This window comes from Mirounga leonina, unplaced genomic scaffold (assembly GCF_011800145.1).
Source record: "Mirounga leonina isolate KUSES-001 unplaced genomic scaffold, KU_Mleo_1.0 Mir_94, whole genome shotgun sequence".
Taxonomy (NCBI): domain Eukaryota; kingdom Metazoa; phylum Chordata; class Mammalia; order Carnivora; family Phocidae; genus Mirounga; species Mirounga leonina.
The window spans coordinates 6754285-6774989 of NW_023270855.1; the positions used below are offsets into that span (position 1 = coordinate 6754285).

The 20705-nt window shown below is 38.7% G+C and overlaps 1 protein-coding gene across 8 annotated transcripts in view; it reads left to right on the plus strand.

The window, feature by feature from the left end:
• Positions 1-20705, plus strand: part of VGLL4 (vestigial like family member 4) — a 191242-nt gene that overhangs the window by 98085 nt on the left and 72452 nt on the right. The window contains exon 1 of one of the 8 annotated variants that reach the window (XM_034997771.1): positions 12583-13279. The exons of the other annotated variants lie outside the window; for them this stretch is intronic. Coding sequence (XP_034853662.1) covers positions 13198-13279 — 82 coding nt within the window. The 5' untranslated portion in view covers positions 12583-13197. Of the gene's footprint in view, positions 1-12582; positions 13280-20705 lie in introns of those variants that run through there. 8 annotated transcript variants of the gene reach the window in all.

Consider the following 20705-nt stretch of genomic DNA (forward strand, 5'->3'; position numbering starts at 1 on the left):
GCTGAGCTGTGTCTAAGGTTGGCTCACGTCGCCCCCTAGTCCTGCCCAGGAGTAAGTCATTGGGATGTCCTTGAACTCGAGTATGTGGAAGGTAAGGAGTTTCCTCAAACAGGCAGGCACTTTACTAAATTCAACTCAGCATCCCCAGGGCAGAGCTCCTGAACCTCAAGGAGAGGGGCATGTGTGAAAATTACATAGGGAGCTATTTTCAAGTTGTACTGAGTGCAACTGTTTCCTGGGTGTAAATTCAAAATACATCTTTCTGGGCCCCACTGTGTCCCACCCCAGATTTACTAAATCACCTTCTAGATACAGGGCCTGGGCATCCATGGCTTCCAGAGTCTCCTGGGTGATTGTGATACGTGTCCAGGATTGGAAACTGCTCTTCTAGTTGATGAACTTCTGATGGCCCTAAGGCTGTGATGTCCTCACTAATGGAAGCATCATTGAAAACACCCAAAGGATGATTGACAGGGCAATGTGTGCAAATCCATCCTTGGAAAAATTTGATTGTGTTGTGAAAAGAATTTGGTGGTATTGACTTTTGTTTGACTTAATTGAATATTTGCAACAATAACTTTTTTATTCTACTTTAGACTACTAAATATAGTTGACGAGGTGAAAAAAAAATCTGAACCATCTGCTTGCTTTATGAACACTCTGTCTTCTGTCACTAGGGTTTTAGGTCAGTAATCCAAGGAACTTCAGATGCCTACTCCTATATAGGCATTGGGGCATATACAAAGAAAAATAAGACGCGATCTAGCTTCAAAGAGCTCACAATGTGGTGAGGAAGATGGATTTAAAAGTTTAAGGTGCAGTTCTTACAAGTGTGTCTTAATCTTAACATTGCAAATGATCTGGTTTTCATATCCAGTTTAAAAAAAAATTTTTTTTTTTTTTAGAGATTTTATTTATTAGAGAGAGTGCACACAAGCGGGGGTGGGAGGCAGAGGGAGAAGCAGGCTCTCTGCTGAGCAGGGGCACCTGGGTGCTCAGTTGGTTAAGCGTCTGCCTTCGGCTTAGGTCATGATCCAGGGTCCTGGGATCAGCCGGCATCGGGCTCCCTGCTCAGCGGGGAGTCTGCTTCTCCCTCTCCCTCTGCCCCTCCCCCTGCTTGTGCTCTTTCTCAAATAAAATCTTAAAAAAAAAAAAGATTTGTAGCAAACTTATTATAATAGCCCCCAAATAAAAACTGCCTAAATGCCCATCAACAGTAGAATGAAAGAAGTGTCTTCTGTTAGGGCAGTGAAATGCTATACAGCCGTGAAAAGGAATTATTTTTTAGCTACACATAAAAGTAAGGAAGTACTGGGTGCCTGGGTGGCTCAGTTGATTGAGCATCCGACTCTTGATTTTGGCTCAGGTCATGATCTCAGGATCATGAGATCAAGTGCCATGATGGGCTCCACGCTCAGCATGGAGTCTGCTTAAGATTCTCTCTTTCAGACTATGGACTCTGAGAAACAAACTGAGGGTTTTAGAGGGGAAGGGGGTGGGAGGATGGGTTAGCCTGGTGATGGGTATAAAGGAGGGCACGTATTGAATGGAGCACTGGGTGTTATACACAAACAATGAATCATAGAACACTACATCAAAAACTAATGATGTAGGGAATGGTGACTAACATAACGTAATAAAATTTAAAAAAAAAGATTCTCTCTTTCCCTCTCTCTCTGCCCCTCTCCCTGCTTGCGTGTTCTCTCTCTCTCTCTCTACACTTGATCTTAGGCAAAAAGGCTGAGAAGCGGCTCTCTCTCTCTTCTCTCAAATAAATAAATAAAATCTTAAAAAAAAAATAAGGGTAACGACATAAAGTTGAGTGGAAGAATCCAGTCACGGAAGAGTACATGACATATTATTCTACTTATATGAAGTGGTCAAACTAATTTATGCTGTGAAAGGTTAGGATATTAGTTACCTTATGGGAGTAGTGCCTAGGAGGGGGCACAAGGCAGGGAAGCATTAAAATCCTTTTTTAAAATACCTGGTGTGGGGTCTGTTTCCTGGATGGGATCCTAACTGGTTGAATGGGTGATTCTGGAGGTAGAAGAGTGCTGCACACTGAAGTCCTGTGAAGGCAGATTGAACTGTTACTTGAAGATTGGGCCAGACATTGGGACTGTCAGTGATCGTAGCCCTTCAAAAGTTAAATGTTGGGGACTTTTCCTCCATTGGATTTCTTCTCTGATTTTTACCCCATTGAAGGCAGTTGTAGCCAGCCTTGAAGGAATACATCTGTGGATGATTATGATTTGTGAGAATGTGAATATCAGAATAATATTTTATTTGCGAAGGTTCTTCAGATGGGATTTGTTGAACCTAAGTTGTTTTCAATAATGAAAACCTCTAAAATAAAAGTTTTCATTTGCAACATTTGTGTTGTCAGACATATAAGGTACTAGTTGTAAGACTTATTAATAAGGTATGGTGTTTTCCAAGAGATTTCTCCTTCCTTGGGGATGCTAATTGATTCCGTTCCTTCTACCAGTACTGATTTATTCCAATTTAAGACATCAGTCCTAAGATGGTAGCTCATTTACTATGGTGATCACTTGGTAATGTATATAAATGTCGATTCACTATGTGGTGCACCTGAAACCAATATAGTATTTGTATATCCACTATGCTTCAAAATATATATAAAATATAAAATGGTACTTTAAAATACTATTTATATTTAAAATTCATGTTAATTAAAGAAGATTTCCTATTCAGTCATTTGATACTAATTGAATTGGTTTTGTTAGTATTTTAATTTTTGCAAAGTTTAGTGATAGTTCAGCTGTTTGTTAAAAAATACTTGCTTTGGGACGCCTGGGTGGCTCAGTCGGTTAAGTGTCTGCCTTCGGCTCAGGTCATGATCCCAGGGTCCTGGGATCGAGTCCCGCATCGGGCTCCCCGCTCTGCGGGGAGCCTGCTTCTCCCTCTGCCTCTGTCTCTCTCTCTGTCTCTCATGAATAAATAAATAAAATCTTTAAAAAAAAAAAAATACTTGCTTTGGGGCCCCACGCTGGGTGTGGAGCCTACTTAAAAAAATGTATTTTCTGGGACTTTTAAAATTAAATAAAATAAGAGGCTCATTGTGTTTGAAATATATCAGGTGAAATGGTCCAAATTGTGCAGTTTGCATTCTCAAAATTGTTGCTGCATTTTAAAATTCACCCCTAGAGGGTGCTGTTGTATTGAAAGTTTAAATGTGAAGAACCTTTTTTTTTTAAAGTACATATATTTGTGCTAAAATCCCACTATATTACAGTAAATAATCTAGTAATACTTAATAGAAGTTGAGAGTGTTTTGGGGAGCCTGGCTGGCTAAGTCTGTAGAGTGTGTGACTCTTGATCCCAGGGCTGTGGGTTTGAGCCTCATGCTGGGTGTAGAGATTACTTAAAAATAAAATCATAAAAAAAAGAAGTATTTCTAAGTATTTTAACTTAGAAATGGGACTATTTTGTAAAAAAAAAGTAGATGCTTTTGTGAAAAAGTCGACAAAATAGTGCATATTTTTCTTCATTCCACTGTAGGCAACTCCCAAGTTAGAGAAATAAGCAATATTTTATTATATATTTAGAAATTCTTTCCTTGAAAGAAAATGCAGTTAACATAGGAAACCTGACTGATATGTAGGTTCACCTCATTGATATTTGAGGCATTTGAAAATTGTTTTGTTTTGGTATCTTGTTCAACAGCTATGTTGTTGAAGACCTACTAAAGCAGTCTTTATAAACTGGTGGGGGAGAGATAATATAAATTATCTCATAGTCTCCCTTGTTTTAGAATTAAGTACAGCATATCTAAAATACGATGGAATTATACAGATTAATCCTAGCTAATGGGGTTCTTGGAGAAGTTGGGGTTATTTAGCTAGGCCTTTAAGGGCCCACAAAACTTTGCATTCTAAGCAATATTTAACAGAAAAGAACGTTTGGTTTCTTAAGTCTTTTTTCTTGACACTCAATCTAGGTGTTCATTTAATCCTTTTTGTGCTTTCCTTCTTAAACATTTGTCTTAGTAATTTGTATAATTAGATAAAAAAGGGAAAGAGCCTTACCCAAGGAAACGTTGTACAAGCATCATCATCGTTACTCTTGCTGTTCATGTTATACTGAGGAATGTACCCATAAATGGCAGTGGATTCTACAGATACTCTTAAATATTTTTATACAGCCTACTTCTTGTTCAACTGAGACTTTAGGTCAAGGTATAGTCAAACTTTCTTTCTTTCTTTGGTTAGGTCTGTTTTGATTATTATTCATATATCAGGTTAAAGTGATTTAAAAAGAATAAATATGTGGTAAAGAGAAAACTTTAATAAAAGCATTAGCTAAGTATCTAGCTTACTTAGAATCCTGGGAAGAAGAGAGCAATTGAATCCACTAGAGGAACCAAATAGCGCAGTAGGGTTATTTATAATCTCTTTGAAGAGATTATTGTTAGACTTAACATTAAAATAGCCCCTTGGAGTACCTGGGTGGCTCAGTAAGTTAAGCATCCAACTCTTGATTTCAGCTCAAGCCAGGATCTCAGCGTTGTGAGATCTAGACCAGTGTTGGAGCCTGCTTGGCATTCTCTCTCTCCCTCTCCCTCTGCCCACCCCCAACTCTCTCTCTTTTTTTTTTTTTCTTTTCTTAAAGATTTTATTTATTTATTTGAGACAGAGAATGAGAGACAGAGAGCATGAGAGGGAGGAGGGTCAAAGGGAGAAGCAGACTCCCTGCCGAGCAGGGAGCCCGATGCGGGACTCGATCCCGGGACTCCAGGATCATGACCTGAGCCGAAGGCAGTCGCTCAACCAACTGAGCCACCCAGGCGCCCAGCCCCCAACTCTCTTAATTAGTAAAATAAAATATTCCCTTCTCCATACATATAACCCAATGTTTATAGCAGCATTATCTATAATAGCCAAATTATGGAAGCAGCCCAAGTGTCCATCAAATGATAAACGGATAAAGAAGATGTGGTATTTATATATACACAATGGAATATTATTCTGCGATAAAAAGAATGAAATCTTGCCATTTGCAACAATATGGATGGAGTTAGAAAGTGTTATGCTCAGTGAAATCAGTCAGTCAGAGAAAGACAAATACCATATGATTTCACTCATAGGTGGAATTTAAGAAACAAAACAAATGAGCAAAGGGGAGAGAAAAGAGAGAGGGAGCAAACCAAGAAACAAACTCTTAACTACAGAGAACACACTGATGGTTAGCAGAGGGGAGGGGGGGATGGGTGACATATGTGATAGGGATAAGGAGGGCACTTGTGATGAGCACCGGGTGTTGTATGGAAGTGTTGAGTCACTATATTGTACACCTGAAGCTAATATTACACTGTATGTTAACTAACTGAAATTTAAGTTTTTAACTTAAAAAAAATCAAACTAAAAAAAATTTCTCTTCCCTGCACATGCTCTAATGAGAGCATTTTGTTTTTAAAAAAGTATCTGGAGAGTGAATTTGATCGTCTGGCTTTTATTAAGCAGCTCACAATTTTGGTGATTCTGTTCTAACCTGCTAGTCATCTCTAGCAAATTGAACAATTTAACCTAGTAATTGTAATAACCTTCTGTCATCGTTATTCCACAAAGATGCTGAGATGCTGCCATAGTGAACATGCATGGAGCACTTATCATGTGCAGTGGGGATCTTGTGCCAAGAACTGAAGCCCCATTTTCTTGTTCTCCAGAAGAAAGAGAGGTCTTGGGGAATTGATACTAATACATGAAGTAATTAGTCAACAATAGAAGACAGAAAGCATTACACATATGTGTCTGCCTGCTCTGAACATTTAAAGTACAGGGAGCTTCTCTCTTGTCCTTTTAGGACATGTTCGAATAAATATAAACATCTTTGAATCTTACAAAGGTCTAAATAAATGTTTGGGATCTTTAGTTGTTAAATCTAAATCAAAAGGATATATTGTGGTGTTTACAGATAAGATTCATATGATCCACTGCTCATGCCTTACCAGGGCATATTTTCTCATTATGCACCTGCTTGTTAATAAGTGGGGAACCTCCTTCACCTTCACCTTGATTATATATGGAATATACTCTTTGTAGGTTAATTAGAAACACAGAAAAATGTCAAAATGCCCACCACTCAAAGATAGGCATTGTCATTTTGATATTCTTTAGTCTTTTTAATACATGGGTATACTTTTTTCCTATATATGTGTATGTCTCAGTATAGAAGCAAAATTGGTATATTGTGTACATATTACTTTTACATCTTATTTTGATTGTATTCAGTTAACATATGTAGTACTGTTATCATACAGATCATAGTATAGCCTTTACTCATGTCATCATATTTTTGAAGGAATTATAATGGCTGCATAATATTCTGTCATTAATATACTGCAGGTTTTTGTTGTTACTGTTTTTAGAGAGTGACAGAGCTGAGTGGGGGGTGGGGGGAGAGGGAGAGAGAGAATCTTAAGCAGGTTCCACGCTCAGCATGGAGCCTGATGTGGGGCTCCATCTCAAGACCCTGACTTCATGACCTGCGCTGAAATCAAGAGTCAGACGCTTAACCGACTGAGCCACCCAGGCGCCCCAATATACTGCAGTTTTAATGCAGTCTCTTTAGGTTTTCAAGTTTTCAGCTTTATAAATAAAAGGATGGTAAGCATCTTTATGTAACTCTTTGATCAAATCTTGGTATGTCCTTAAGACAGGCCTAGAAGTAGAGTCTAGTGCAAGGAAGGGAATGTGAACATCTTCAACACTACAAAAAGCTTGATAATGAATACTGCTTTGTAGAAAGGGATTATCTGTTTACACTTCACTAGCAGTGAACAGGTTCTTTTCAATAAGATTGAAAAGTCTTTTTTGTTGTTGTTAATTTGGCAGATGCAAAATCACTTTATTTTTAAAAATTTGTATTTCTTTTTTTTTTTTTAAAGATTTTATTTATTTATTTGAGAGAGAGAGAGAGGGAGAGCACAAGCCAGCAGGGTGAGGGGCAGAAGGAGAAGCAGACTCCCTCTGAGCAGGGAGCCAGATTCCGGGTTCCATCCTAGGACTCCTGGATCATGACCTGAGTGCAAGGCAGACACTTAACTGACTGAGCCACCCAGGTGCCCCCCAAATTTGTATTTCTTTATTAATAAAGTTGAATAGTTTTTCAAAAATGTATTGGCCACTCATTTCTTCCATTCTTTGCTCATTTAAAAAATACTTAGATTCTTTTGTTTCTTTCTACTTTTAAATGTTCTGTATATATAAAAAACATTTATCCTTCATGGACTATATGTTACAAATATATTCTTCTGTTTTGTTGTTTTACTTGGTTTTGTGGTTTTCACATCTATAAAAACCTAAAACTTGTATATTCAGTCAAATTCTTCAGTATTTTCCTCTGTAATTTCTTTAAGGTTTTTTTTTTTTTTCAGTTTTAGAAAATGTTTCCCTGTTCCAAATTAGGTAGTCTGAACATATTCTTACAGTTTTTAAAGTTTTTCAGTAAAAACTTTATTGCATTATCTGTATCATGCTACTTACTCTGTATGCAGTTTCACCCCCAAAATGTTCTTTGCTTTATGTTTTAAGTATCTGATGGCTCATATTTCTTCACTGTTTAAAAAAAAAAAAAAGTAGACCTTTCTAGTGTAGACCTGATTTTTTTGTGTGGATAAAATTTAGAACTATCTTTCCAGTTTCCTTAAAAACAATTTTGTTGGTACTTCAGTTATGAATATCTTATTAGCCTGTGAATGAACTTGAGAAGCATTGACATTTTCCAGTATTCAGATTTGTAAAATGAGTGCACCAATTGTAACCTGAAGTGCATTCAGAATCTAGATGAATGTTCCTCAAATGTGAGGACTTGTGGTTCCCAAAAGATGTCGACAGAAACCAGTTTGGGAAACGCTAGATCATCCAGTGTGTGTGCTGGGGCAGGAGGTTGGATAGAGAATTTACCTGTGAGATGTTTTAATCTTACTGATTTTATTCAACAAATATTCATTGATGGTCTACCATGTGGCAGGCTTATGCCAGACTGACCTTGAAGAAGCCATAGTCCTTGCTCTTAAAGTCTAGATGCGGTTAGGATCAAAGTGTGTATCTGGAAACATGATGCGAAGAGCAGGGAGCAAGGAGGTGGAAGGAAGGGGGTCCCACAGGACAAAAGAGGTGTATACCAAGTCTTGAGGGAAGAATGGGTGTTTGCTGGGTAGACAGGCTTGAAAAGTCTTACATGAAGAGAGAACATGTGCACTGAGGAGTGAAATAATGTGGTGTTAAAGTGTGTGATTCAGTGTGCTCGAAGCATGAAGTGAAAGATGCCAGGAGCTGAGATGGACCGCGCGGAGGGAGTTCACTGCACCGCCGTCCGCCTTTGTAACTAGCCAGCTGCCAGCACCGGGCTGCTCAGACTGCCTGGGGAGGGCGGGGGAACCAGGTTTTTTGTGTTTTGGTTTTTTTCCTGCCAGCTTTTGTTGTAGATTGATACTTTGTAAAATGCAAACTAGAAATATGAAAAAAAAAAAAACCCTCATTTTTTAAAATTAAGATTAAGAGACATCAAATTGCTCTGTCAAACTGCTATAAAACTTTGAAATGTTCACTCTCCATTTCTGTATCTGTCTGTTATGGATAGTAGCAACCAGATCCCTCTGTGGATCACTCGTGAGTAGCACCACACTAGCTTCCCAGATGAGTGGGAAGGATGTGCCTTGGTGTCGGGAATTTTGCCATAGATGGTTGTAAATGCAAGTCAAAGTATACCTCTGGGACTGTCCACACAGATGATTGGCACTCAGAGGCTGAGAACCGCATTGTAAGTGACACAGCATCGTTTAGGGGAAGTTACTAAGTACTCATACCTTGGCAACTGTATTGTTTGAACCTGGTTAAATCACTACATTTTATTTATTTATTTATTTATTTATTTATTTATGTATGTATGTATGTATGTATGTATGTATGTATGTATGTATTTATTTAGGAGAGAGAGAGCATGAGCAAGGGGAGGCACAGAGGGAGAAGCAGACTCCCCACTGAGCAGGGAGCACGATGCAGGACTCGATCCCAGGTCCCTGAGATCATGACCTGAGTGGAAGGCAGACACTTAACTGACTGAGCCACCCAGGCGCCCCTGAATCACTATATTTTAAAATACAAAACTCTCCTCCACAAAATGAGTGTATAAAATGAAGTATCTTAAGGGAGGTAATTTTTTTTCCCTTTGATAAAAATAATGCTTTTCAATCTTGAACTGTGTATTAGAATCACCTTGGACTCTTTAAAAATGATACTGATCCTGGGTCCCACCTCCTCAGATTAGTTTGATGCCACCTCAGCATCAGGACTTTTTCTTTTTATTATGTTATGATAATCACCATACATTACATCATTAGTTTTTGATGTAGTGTTCCATGATTCATTGTTTGCATATAACACCCAGTGCTCCATTCAGTACGTGCCCTCTTTAAACCCATCACCAGGCTAACCCATCCCCCCCCCATCTAGAACCCTCAGTTTGTTTCTCAGAGTCCATAGTGTCTCATGGTTTGTCTCCCCCTCCGATTTCCCCCCCTTCATTTTAACCTTCCTACTATTTTCTTCTTCTTCTTCTTTTTTTTAACATATAATGTATTATTTGTTTCAGAGGTACAGGTCTGTGATTCAACAGTCTTACACAATTCACAGCGCTCACCATAGCACATACCCTCCCCAAAGTCTATCACCCAGCCACCCCATCCCTCCCACCCCCCACCACTCCAGCAACCCTCAGTTTGTTTCCTGAGATTAAGAATTTCTCATATCAGTGAGATCATATGATGCATGTCTTTCTCTGATTGACTTATTTCACTCAGCGTAATACCCTCCAGTTCCATCCATGTCATTGCAAATGGCAAGATTTCATTCCTTTTGATGGCTGCATAATACTCCATTGTATATATATACCACTTCTTCTTTATCCATTCATCTGTCGATGGACATCTTGGCTCTTTCCACACTTTGGCTATTGTGGACATTGCTGCTATAAACATCAGGGTGCATGTACCCCTTCAGATCCCTACATTTGTATCTGTGGGGTAAATACCCAGTAGTGCAATTGCTGCGTCGTAGGGTAGCTCTATTTTCAACTTTTTGAGGAACCTCCATACTGTTTTCCAGAGTAGCTGCACCAGCTTGCATTCCTACCAACAGTGTAGGAGGGTTCCCCTTTCTCTGCATCCCTGCCAACATCTGTCGTTTCCTGACTTAATTTTAGCCATTCTGACTGGTGTGAGGTGGTATCTCATTGAGGTTTTGATTTGGATTTCCCTGATGCCGAACGATGTTGAGCACTTTTTCACGTGTCTGTTGGCCATTTGGATGTCTTCTTTGGAAAAATGTCTGTTCACATCTTCTGCCCATTTCTTGATTGGATCATTTGTTCTTTGGGTGTTGAGTTTGATAAGTTCTTTATAGATTTTGAATACTAGCCCTTTATCTGATATGTCATTTGCAAATATCTTCTCCCATTCTTTCGGTTGTCTTTTGGTTTTGTTGACTGTTTCTTTTGCTGTGCAAAAGCTTTTTATCTTGATGAAATCCCAATAGTTCATTTTTGCCCTTGCTTCCCTTGCCTTTGGCAATGTTTCTAGGAAGTTGCTGTGGCTGAGGTCGAAGAGGTTGCTGCCTGTGTTCTCCTTTAGGATTTTGATGGACTCCTGTCTCACATTTAGGTTTTTCAACCATTTTGAGTCTATTTTTGTGTGTGATGTAAGGAAATGGTCCAGTTTCATTCTTCTGCATGTGGCTGTCCTATTTTCCCAACACCATTTGTTGAAGAGACTGTCTTTTTTCCATTGGACATTCTTTCCTGCTTTGTCGAAGATTAGTTGACCATAGAGTTGAGGGTCCATTTCTGGGCTCTCTATTCTGTTCCATTGATCTATGTGTCTGTTTTTGTGCCAGTACCATACTGTCTTGATGATGACAGCTTTGTAATAGAGCTTGAAGTCTGGAATTGTGAGCATCAGGATTTTTTAAAAGTCCACATTGATTCTAATGTGCAGCCAACTTTCTCCCATGGGGGACATGCTAATGACTCACCATGTTTTCTGATTGAGACCTTATGTCAAAGAACAGCACAGTAATTGTACTCTAAAACTATCATTTGAATTTGAATGTGGTGCTTAAAGATATTAAGATTGTTTGAAAGGCAATAATCTAGTGTATCATAGATGCTATTAGAGTTTCTCCTGATCCTCCCTGCCAAATACCATTATTTTAATTATAATTGATGGTATATATACCTTTCAGTATAGCTTATTCAGTATCTAGAATACGTAAACTAGTGTTAATAAATACCCTTATAAATTAAACTTGTGAAATCTTGATTTTTCTGTTGTCTGCTTCACCTGCTGCTATCCAGTGATGGCAGTAATATTAGGTGTTGTATTAATCTCCTAATAAGATATGATCAGAACAACTTGCCGTGAACGTCCAATATCCAAAGTGCAGCTGTTGCTGGATTTTAAAAATCTAATCCCTTGAAATTATTTATTTAACTCTTACTTTAGAGTATTAAAATTTCAGGTCTTGGTCTACACTATGACACTCCTTAATATTTTCTAAATCTCCAAATAGCATACAATAATATCAATATACAAACACTTCCTGTGGTGAATTATTCTTAGTCTATTTATGGTTCCAAAAGCTAGCTACAGCCTGCAAAGATAAAATGATTTCCCCCCCTCTTTTCTAGTGTGCTCTTCATGTGGTAAACGCTCTGAACATTCAGTGATTTACTCATTCAGTAAACAGCTTTTGGGTGCCTACTTGTGCTAGATACTGGAGGTATCTAGCACAGAGATACGAAGTTTATATCTTCATATCTCACACGAGATACGAAATTTAAAGCTCTTAAAGGAACAGGATAGGAACAGCATAACAGCATCCTACTAGCCACTAATACATAGATGGAACAGCTTGCATACATGCAAAATGAAAATAATTTTATTCTCCTGCATACCCCATCATTTCGAATAGGCGTTTGGTTTTGGATATACCAGTCTTAACTTGCTTAAACCTCTCTTTCTGTTTTCTCTCTTTCCCTCCTTGTTTTTTTGGGAAAGTTGTTAGGGGAAAAAAAATACCCTAAAACTAGTTCTACTGACTATTTTGGGGTCCTGGGCCAGTCATTTAATGCCTCTGAGTCTCCCGTTTCCTCTACTGTAGAAAGATGATACCATCTCTGCCCTGTTCATGTGAGTTTGTCCTGAGGATTATGAGAGAAGTTATATGTAACATTACCATCAAAATTTGAAAGACACAGTTCAAGTATAAATGGACATTATAAAACAATTTTTTAAAAGAAAGAAAAAAGAAACCTTACATAGATGTGTGGTGTAGGTACCACAGCAAAAAATAGTGTGGGTTTCTGAACCCTGACAGCGAAGACACACCAAAGTTAAATTCTATGGAAGTCTGCTTCCATGATGGATTTTTTTTTACTTTTTACTCCGCTCCTGAAAAAGAAACTTCCTGAGTGTTCTTTCTCCTCCTACGGTTCTGCAGTGGCAGGGCTGTTTCTTGTCCAGAGCAGCTCTGCCCCCGGCCCCTCTGCACAGACTCTCCACCTCCTCTTTCTCTTTCTTTCAAACACTTAATACATTTAGAGACTGATCTTGTGCAGAAAATATCCCTGACATTTGAAGAGCCCCAGGGATTCAGTGAGCATGCTCCGCGCTCCCTCCCGCTGGGAAGAGGAAGCTCGTTTACATACGAGTCATACCAAGCATAGCCAGCATGTCAGCGCAGTTAACTTGCAGCGGGCTGTGAGGAAAGCGAGCGTGGCTTTGTCCTAGGAAATGTGCTTCGTGTTTTGCTTTTTCACTCCTTTATTTCGAAGAAAGACTTGTAAAGACTTCTGAAACGGTTTTTAAGTGCTCGATTGAGGATACAAAACGTATACCGTCTACAAATAAACCCTTGAAGGGTTTTTGTGTGAGTTTGATTTTTTGTGCGTGGTTTTTTTTTTTTTTTTCTTTTTCCTTTTCTTTTTGTCTTTCTTTTTTCTTTTCTTTTTTTTTTTTTTTTTCTTTTACATACTTTGTTTTGATCATCTGAGGCTGGGCCTCACGGTCTTTGTGAAGTTTGAGACGAGCCAGGAGCTACTCAGTAATAATTGATTTTTGAAACGTACTCTTTTGGGGCGAAAGCAAAGAGCTGGTTTTCTGTGCGAGCCCAATAAATGCTATTTATGAAGATGGACCTGTTGAACTACCAGTACTTGGACAAGATGAACAACAATATCGGCATTCTGTGCTATGAAGGTAGAGGTTCCATTCTAGAAATTGCTCTTCTCTTGCTTTTTGTCAAGGCCACTCCTCCTTTAGGGTTCTGAATGCCTTCTGTGTATTTTGTTCTCTTTCTTGGGATTTCAGGGTGCTCTGAAAGGCGAGGGTTTATTATATACTATTTTCAATACAAAGTTTGTTGTTTGTATCTTAGCCTTCAGGGTTACAGTGGGGGGAGGGAAGGCAGTGAAATATAAACTGTTAGAAGTTTCCTTTTTGCTTGCAACATATTAACTCTTCAAATTTTTAACTCTTGATAATATGATTATTTTTTACTTCTGTTGGTGTTCTCTTTAGAGGAAGAACTTCTAGGACCAGGAAAAGTTAAACGTGTTGTGTTTTTTTTTATTCCCCCCCCCCCCGCCCCCGCTTTGATACTTATTTTAAACATGCACTATCTACAGTATTCGTGTTGTATTCCAATCAGTGCTTGGGATTTTCATGTAGAGGGGAACAGAAAGTTACAGTGAGTTTTTGTCTTCAGGAGCGATTGTCCCAAACAATGAAGAATTTTTCTATTCAGTTTGGGGGACTGGAAGGGCACCCATGTCACAAAGCACAGGCTGGGTCTTTGTCTGATTTCCCATTTCCTGTACAGCTCTGAGAGAGTTCTGACATTGAAGGATGTTCCCTCCACACTCCGGTCCCTTGTGGAAGTGATTGCACAACACACCAACCAGAAAGCTAGATTGAAAGAAAGAACGAAAGAAAGAAAAATCTACTCTGAATTCTTATTGTTCATTACCTTCTGCTACACCATGAGGTGTTTCCCCACTGCCTTGTACCGTTTCAAACTGTCTCTGTTAGTAGTAAGAAGAGAAAAAGCGATTTCTTAATCTGTTGGAACATATCTACGTGCGATTTGAAAAAGTGGTAATGGCCTGGGTTTGAGTGGCCGGAGAGGCATCTCCGGGGGAATTCAGCTTGGCAGGAGGAGTGTTTTTTGTTGTAACCACATACAAATCGAGGAGGAGACATCTCCTTTCTGATTCAGTAGGAGCAGTTTCCATGTTTTCTCTTAATAGTGAACTGAACATTTGTCTTGAAAAAGAAAACATTGAAGAAACTTACGTTTTTCATGTAAAATTTCAGGCCTGTTGCCTAATCAATTGAAAACTTACCCTTTCCCCTTCAAGCAAAATAAAATCTCATTCATACTGTTTTTTATTTGTCTGGATAAGGATATCATACTTAAGATTTTCTTTTTAAAAGGTATATATATATATATATATATATTTAACTCCTGCTTGTTCCCACTAATGAGAATTATGGTGGATGGCTTTCTTTGAATCTGCTGCTTTAAGTATCATCTTGCTTCTGAAGTCACTCATTTAAAAGGCAGACTTCTTCAGGATGGTGGAAGCAGCAAGTGACTGGGCTTGTTTCTTGTGAAATTAACATACTGCAGTTTTTAAAAACTTTTCTTTTTTTCAGTGATCAAGAAATCACAAACTTTTAAGGAGTTATCTGTTGGCTTGTCTTTGTCATTGCGTAGTATGGTATTTTCAAAACAAAACAAAAACGTAATGATCAGCCTAAGAGAGGAATAGACGGATTGCAAGGAAACTGATACCACATTAATTTTTTATGTCTCCGGTTGGGGGTGGTGAGGAAAAGCTTATGAAAGCTCAGGTCAATTTGTTGTTCTGTAGTCTGTAATATACTCGAGAGTAGTCTACTTGCAGTCTCCCCCTTTATTTGGGAGGAAGAAACTTTGATTTTGAAAGTTGAGTACATATGTAGGATGATTTGCTATAGTCTGTTTGGTTTAAACATCTGCTGCTATTTTCCTTACTACGAAAGTTAACATTATTTTAACACCAAAATAAATACACAGGAAATGAAGAAAAGCACAGCAAAAACTTGAGTGGTGTTTTTAGTGGGTTGTTTATGCCCTGGTGGTTTTCTTAGTATAAACACTGCACACATCTGCTCTGAACTCAAAAGGGTGTTTTGAGGATGGGCATAAATCTCAGCTGGGAATTTTTTTTTTGGTAAGGAAAGTTGGAACCATTACTGTTCCTTTAAATCCCCAATACTTTGGAAGTATTCATATTAAACATAGCAGCTCACCAGCATTCCAGGGAAGTTATTTGGAAAATGGAATGTACAGTTGGTAAGTAGCATTTGATTTCACTTAGGGCACAGGCAGGTTTTACATCTCTTAAGATTAAGGGACAATTTATTTTTCTGAAATTTTTGTTTTAACAATTAAGATGTTGATGGTTATTTTTTTTCTGCCCGTTAGTTATACCGTATTCCCTAGTTGTATAGTTCACAGCTCTACTCTGCAAAATAAACCATGTGTCCGCACTGTCATTCTCAGCCTCTGTGGCAACATATACACAAATAGATCTTTTTTTAGCCAATTATCTTGTAGCATGCAAGGCCTTCCTAAAGTCCTACATTTAGAGCGACTCTAAATGGCTCAGATACGGACTCTGCTTGGTGACTGCTCTCTGGCACCTGACTTTCACCATAATAGTCTGTAAGCATAATTGAAAAAGAAAATAAAAGAAAAAATTAACTGCAAATAGGTTTGGGGTAGGACCCATTGGGTAGGAGAAGGAGAAGATTGGCAAAGGGCAGAAAGAATCTCAGTTTGGCTAATTTCTGGAAACCAATTACCTTTATTGGTAATGAGCAAATTAGCAGAACTCTGCTTGTGTTAATGAGTCTGTTCAAAAACCTTATGGTTTATTACCACAGCCCTCAATAGTTAGCCAGCTAATCATTCATGACCCTACTGGGTACACTTGAACCCCAGTTTTGCCTCTGTCTCCATGAAAAGCCCTCATTTTTTCCCTGTGAACTCCTGAGAATACTAGTAGACTGAAAGCCTCATGAAGGCAGGGCATTCTGTCTCGGTCACCACTGTATCCTTGAGTCCTGCCATGGTGCCTGATTTGGCTCCCAGGAAGTGGCTAACTCAAAAAAACCCCATGAAATCTCTCCAATGGCAGTGTAGTCACTACTGTATAATTTAGTACTTCACTATATGTATCTTCTATTCTCTAATTATCTAATTATTGAAGAGCTGTACAGGGTCTTAGATATATCTTAGGCATTTTTTTTTTTTTGCCAAGGAAGCCAAGGCCCAGAGAAGTAAATTGTTCAAGTTTATTCAGAAAGTTTGTAGCAGAAATGAGTTGTCATGAGGACTCAGTGGTTTTGATTAGTCTCTGATTTTTCTGTAGCATTACTGCCCCTCCACAATCATTTTATGTCTTGTCTCCTTAATTATTAGCTCCTCGATGATAGGGACTGTGCTCGGTCTTGGGGACCCTCCCAGCTCCCAGCACGGGGGTGACATCTTAGATTACAGTGCACAGTGAGCCTGTCCTGGAGTCCTCATTGCTCTGAAGCCAGTTGCTGGTCTAGGTTCCCAGGCTGTTGTGATGTCAGGAAGGAGAGTAATGAGAACTCTAGGTGACCAGCCTTGTTGGAATTTGTTCGCCTTGCTGCTCTGGCACTTAGGTTTGCTTTACTTTTTTTCTGATTGTGCAGAGGAGGAGGCCCTGTGTAATGCCAGTTCACAAAGAGTGTTTTCCCAAGGGAGCAGAGAACTGGTTAGACCATTGATTTTTCTCAAGATGGCTGATGGTTATATTTACATAATTACGTGGTGCTGAAAACATAGGTCCTAATAAATGTGCTCATGGCTGGCCGTGGCTTTAAGCTGCTGTTAGTGATACTTTAATTATGGGTTAAGAGCCATTAGTGTGTAATTTGGTAGAAGAATTCTCCTCTTTTAATTTAATAGTGCGATTTATATTGGGAGAAAGTAAGAATAAATTGCATATTGTGATCATCTGAAAGCTTAAGAGGAGAGTAGTCTAAGTTCCTCACATTTTGAGCTGCTCATTGTTTTAGAACATAATTATCACTTATTTCATCACAGGCTACACTTAAATTAATTTTCTGGAATTGAAAGGAAAATGCACAAGAGTTGTTGAGTGAGACTCTGCCAGAGTTCCGAGCAAGGTTGGGTGACGGATTTCTTTTGTTTTCTGCCAGTCTAACCAGCAGCAGTTTAGTGTTCTTTGTCTAATGAGTTCAGAGGCATCAGGAAACTTAGAGCATTGGGTACTACTAAGGTGAAAAGGCCACAGAGCAGAGCCATTTGAACCCGCCTCTGTTCCCCAGCCCTGCGTATCAAGTGACCAGCTCTTGATCCAGGGGGGTGTTTTCTGAAGTAGAACATCTGCAACTATTTTGCTGTGGAAATTCATTATACTTTAGCATTTTATTTTGCAGGAGAGGGTCAGGAGTGAGGAGAGAGGGAGGAGAGGGACAGGAGAGAGAGGTGAAGGGGAGGGGAGTGGGGGGCGAGGCTGAGAGGAGCTTGATTAGTAAAACTTGCCCAGGTGAGCCCAAGAGATCTGCAAGAGATCTGGCCAGTTTGTATTTCTTCTAATTACAGTTTGTGAAGGGGAGGTGTGATTATATCCTCCTTCCTTCCAGCTCCCCACCCTTGATTCTCCGCCCTCCTCTGGAAGGATTATTTTACTTGGCTGTTTATCTCTTGGGAGTCTACACATGGCTTTGTTATGGAAGGCAGATTTCTCTTCCTTCCTTCCTCCTTCCCTTCCATATTGTCTGCATGGCCTTCTATTCCTAGAGTGTTGGGATTTTTTGCTGTTAAAGATTTTTTTTAAACCCTCCATAAGATACAAAAAATTCCCCCGCGGCATGTGAGAAGATTCAAAACCTCTCAATATAGCCTTGTTCTGCTCAATTGTGAGGATGTTGCAGAAAACTTGGTTTTGTCTGAAGAAATTAGATCCAGACTTAGCACTTCTGCATGTATACAAATATATAAAACCAGTCTAACCAAGGATTGTTTCTAGCTGTATCTGTTTTATCTCCGTATCTGAACATTTATTCAATGACTGTTTATATTTAGTGGTATCTCGGTAATGCATATTGAGTTCATTGGAAATATTCTCTAGCCTGGCTCACCATCAGTTTGTCCTACAAAATAGTCCCTCTCCCTCATGATTTTATTTTTAAGTAATCTCTGCACCCAAGGTGGGGCTTGAACTCAACAACCCTGAGATCAAGAGTCGCATGCTCCACTGAGCCAGCCAGGCGCCCAGTCCCTCTTTTATTTCTTAACGAACTCATATATCAGCCCCCCCCCCCCCCCCCCGGCCAAAGAAACCTTAACAATGGACACTTACTTTTAAAAGCAGGGTCTGAGAATGATTTTACTTTCTCCATTTGTTCTCTCTTTGTCTTCCTAAATGTTACATGTTCTGCTAAGTTCTAAGGAATTATTTCCATCAGTTTGCTTTGTTATCTTGCCTTCTTTTCTACACTTTTTTTCTTTTTTAAAAGAATACTATAGATTGTTACAATTTCAGGGTATTATATACAGAATGTGTTTAAATCCTAACAGTGTGAATTACTACTAGTTGAAAGGTTTATTTACCCTAAATAAAGTAGAAAATCTATTCTTAAAGTTACCTTTAATTTGTTGCTAATTTATACAATCTTTCTGAACTCTTAATAACTTGTTTGTTTACGAAGAAGTCTGTAAACATAACAAACTGAAATATATTTAGCAAGTGATCACAGAAAATTCAGTCCTGTCCTTTTCCCACCCAGTATGAATTCTCCTAAACTTATATAAGGAATGCGTGTACTCTGCTGGAATGTATTAAGTCTTGGGTCATCCCTCTCTCTCTCAACATTTTTTATTATGAAGTATGTCATAAGCACATAAACATGCATAAAACGTATGTGTGGTTTGAAAATGAACAACCTTATAATCACCATGAGGTCAGGAAATAATAAATTGCCTCCTTCAAGTATTCTCTCCTTGTCCAATTCCTCCTTGCCACAAGAGGTCATCGCAATTATAACATGTCTTTTCTTTACTACCTCTATGTGCAATTCTAAACAAATTAACTTAGTTTTGTCTGTTTTTTCTTTTTCTTTCTTTTTTTTTTTTTTGAGCCCTATATAATTGAAATTATTTTCTGTGTCCTCTTTTGTGTCTTGCTTGAGGTTTTTTTATAGTGGAGATGTCCTTGTCTTTTCCATAGGAAGCCAGCTTATTTTCAAGTGTGGGGAATCTTGGCTGTGGAATATATGTGAATACCCCAAGCATCCTTCTCATTCACTTGCTGCTCACTGTCTACTAAACATAGCTGGTGATGCTTTGGTCCAAACTTTTTTTTCAGCCAGTGTTTTTGTTCACAGTCTTCCTCACCTGTTAAAAGCCTTCTACCATCCATGTCGTAATGGGAAATTGTATGTCTGAGAAATTCTGCAGTTTTGGAGAGTGCAAAGTGGGGGACGCTTGAGGAGATACATAGCTTAATTAGGATCTGAACAACGACTTTCGTTCTGCATTAATAAGCAATTTGCTTAAAGGCTGAGACTTGTTACAAGTCAACTTTGTTACAGTGCCAGATTTCTTTGGATGTTAATCCAGGGACTTTTAGATACACAGAAAAAGCTTAAGTTGTTCCAGTATTCAAACAATACTCTACATTGTAGAGAGATAGCTGTCTGAGGGCAACAAAGATTTGAAACAATAGGCTGCATTATGCACCACCTAAAATTATGAATGAAAAATAATCATCCATATGTATTGCTCTTGATTTTTATTTTATATCTGTTTTGCATGAAAATAGCTGCCTGTTAATTGTTCTTGGCTAATGAGTCTATTTTAATAGAGTAAATTCCAGAATTTAATGATTTGTTGCAGATGCATTCTGCCAAGCAATTTAGCAAAATTGTTTACACTACCCCAAATCCCGCTGGACAAAGTGAGCCTATGCTTCTTCCCTGATAACAATTGAGGGAGTGATGAGTGCAAATTTCTGGACATTTTTCCCCCTTTGAAAACAAAAACGTCTTCCATTATGTGGCAGAACTATTAGAGTGGCAAGGGATTAATTTAAAATTTTATTTTAATGTCAGCAGCTCTTTCCGGTACCCATTTTCTCCCATTCTTACTATGTGTGTCCTTTTAAATGATTATTTTTTTCTGATGAGCAACTGATAAACTGTTGGCTGACCCCACAGAGAACTCTAGTTTTATTTCCCTGCTGAAAAGTTATGACCTCTTTGCCAGTGCTTAAAATCACCCATGAGAGGGCTTTGAGTAGCTTTCTTAAAGGAATATGCAATAGCAACTGTACCAGGCTCTAAGTTCTATTGAGCAGAGGGCAAAAGAGATGGAAAATAGTAGTCATTCTCAGGATAAAACCTATAAAAAGTTTTCTAGCACTGCTCTACTGAATTCAAAATTGGGAACAATTACCACTAGTTTCTGGAGACCACGATGGGAGCCCTTTTTCTCTGAGAGGCTTTATACCGGTAAAAGATGACTGATGTTGGTAGGGAGGAGGTGGAGTAGAGTTCTAGAAGCAACAGCAGACATCAAATA